This window comes from Geospiza fortis, unplaced genomic scaffold, assembly GCF_000277835.1.
Source record: "Geospiza fortis unplaced genomic scaffold, GeoFor_1.0 scaffold439, whole genome shotgun sequence".
NCBI lineage: Eukaryota > Metazoa > Chordata > Aves > Passeriformes > Thraupidae > Geospiza > Geospiza fortis.
The window spans coordinates 37,290-39,099 of record NW_005054618.1 but is presented as its reverse complement, the minus strand read 5'-3'; the positions used below and the strand labels follow the sequence as shown (position 1 = coordinate 39,099).

The window sequence follows — 1,810 nt, the reverse complement described above, 5'->3', positions numbered from 1 at the left end:
GGCGCGGCCGCGTCCCCGCGGAGACGGCGCGGGCGCTGTGCCGGGAGATGCTGCCCATGGAGGATGTCTACTTCCAGTCGTGCGTCTTCGATGTGGTCACCTCTGGGGACGCCAACTTCACCATGGCGGCGCACGGGGCGCTGGAGGACGCCCGGCTCTTCCTGCCCGATGCTGAGAAGCTCCACATCTTCCAGGCTGGGGGAGGCTGCCAGCTCAGCTCTCCATCGTTTCTCCTCCTCCTCTTCCTCCTCCCGTGTGGACTTTGGGCTGTTTTGTTGCACTTTTAAGGCCTGCCTGCTCTGTAGGGAACTTGGGAGAGCTGCTGGCTCCACCGTGAAGGTTCCTCACCTTGAAGGAGGTGTCTCAGAGACCCAAGAGAGGGAAGGGGTGAAGCCCTGGTTCACGCCCGCTGGTCTCACATGGATGGTGCAGCTGCTCCCAGCTCCTCTCCTGAAGGCAGTTCCAAATTTTTCTGGCATATTCCTTTTCCCCTAAGGATGTGCCATTGCGGTGCATCAAAGAAAAATAAACCCCCTGGGTTAGAAACCCCCTCTGTCCCTCAGAGCCTTTCCATAACTCACTTCCCACCCTTCTCTCCATGTTAATCCAGCAGAATTCCACTCAGGAACCCTACAGATCCGGAAATAACAGACTCAGAGCCCAAAGCCCAATATTTGGGCAGTAAAAAATATTTTTTTTATGGATTTGGGACCCTTCACTCAGCTGCTCCCAAAGCAGACCAAGGCCACAAATAATTCTGGGGAACGTGGTGACCAAGAGGGAGACTTTTGAGTAGAAATCAGCTGGTTTTGTCCATGTGCTCCTCTTCCAGGATAAATAACAAGAGAATCTCCAGCAGTGGGAGCTGTGGAGCTTGAGATCTCCTATATCCCAGGCCGCTGTTGCTATTTTTCCTTGTTTTCTTGGCACCTGTTGTGGACTCAATTTAGCCGGCTCTGGACTTGGGGACCGGTGTCAGGTTTTAGGGAGGACAAAACAGCCCTTGGGAATTCTCACCCTTGGGCCCAGATTCTCTGTTGCTGCTCAAATCCAACCCAAACTGGAGCTTTTGCTTGGGAAAACCAGAATTCCTGATGGCAAAGAGCCAGCTGGGCACACAGCGGGGCAGAGTATTGCCCCGTGCAGAGGGGAGGGCGAATTTCACACATTTCAGAGGATTTCAGTAAAGCAGACGGAGCTCTACAGGAGGAATAATTTCCTTAGGGAAGACTTTATTTTTAATAAATTGTTAAAAACTTGGCCACCCCTGTCCCACAGAATTGCAGGAAGGGCTTGTGGACGCGAGGGAAAAGGGAATTTCCGCCGCTCCAGGCACGGAGGCTCCATCGAGGGAGGTTCTACAATTCAAGTTTCAATACACCCACAGGATTTTCTCTCTCTTTGGTCTTTTGTGCCAAGAGCACAAAGAACGCACAGGAAATAATTTCATGGACATCACGGTGAGTTCCCCCTCAGATGGGTGCTCAGAGCACGCAGTGATGAGCAGGAGACCTGCTCCACGTTTTTTTATTCTGCTCCTGGTAATCCCTGGTGGGTTTGACATTAAAGGGTCTATTTTTGAGTCCCCATTTCCTGTCATCTGTCTCTTCATGTCTTTGGGCAGCAGTGGCAGATGAGGATAAGAATATCTCCTTCCTGCCCTGCTCCTGTGACTCCGGAGCTTTGGGTGGACGGAGAGGAAAGCAAGCTGCTTCCTGATGTGCTCCACGTGTCCCTTGGGAAGAAAATCATCTGGGGAGGGATAAAACCCTCTTGGGGGGAGATAAAATCCTCTGTGGGGAGAATGTTC

General features: G+C 52.3%; 1 protein-coding gene across 1 annotated transcript in view; it reads left to right on the top strand.

The window, feature by feature from the left end:
* The window catches only part of HJV (hemojuvelin BMP co-receptor), a 2,513-nt gene extending 924 nt beyond the window's left edge, over positions 1–1,589 (top strand). The window contains 1 exon segment of the mRNA XM_031064697.1: positions 1–1,589. This exon segment is cut by the window's left edge and continues 35 nt beyond it. Coding sequence (XP_030920557.1) covers positions 1–287 — 287 coding nt within the window. The 3' untranslated portion in view covers positions 288–1,589.
* The last annotated feature ends 221 nt before the right edge of the window (positions 1,590–1,810 follow it).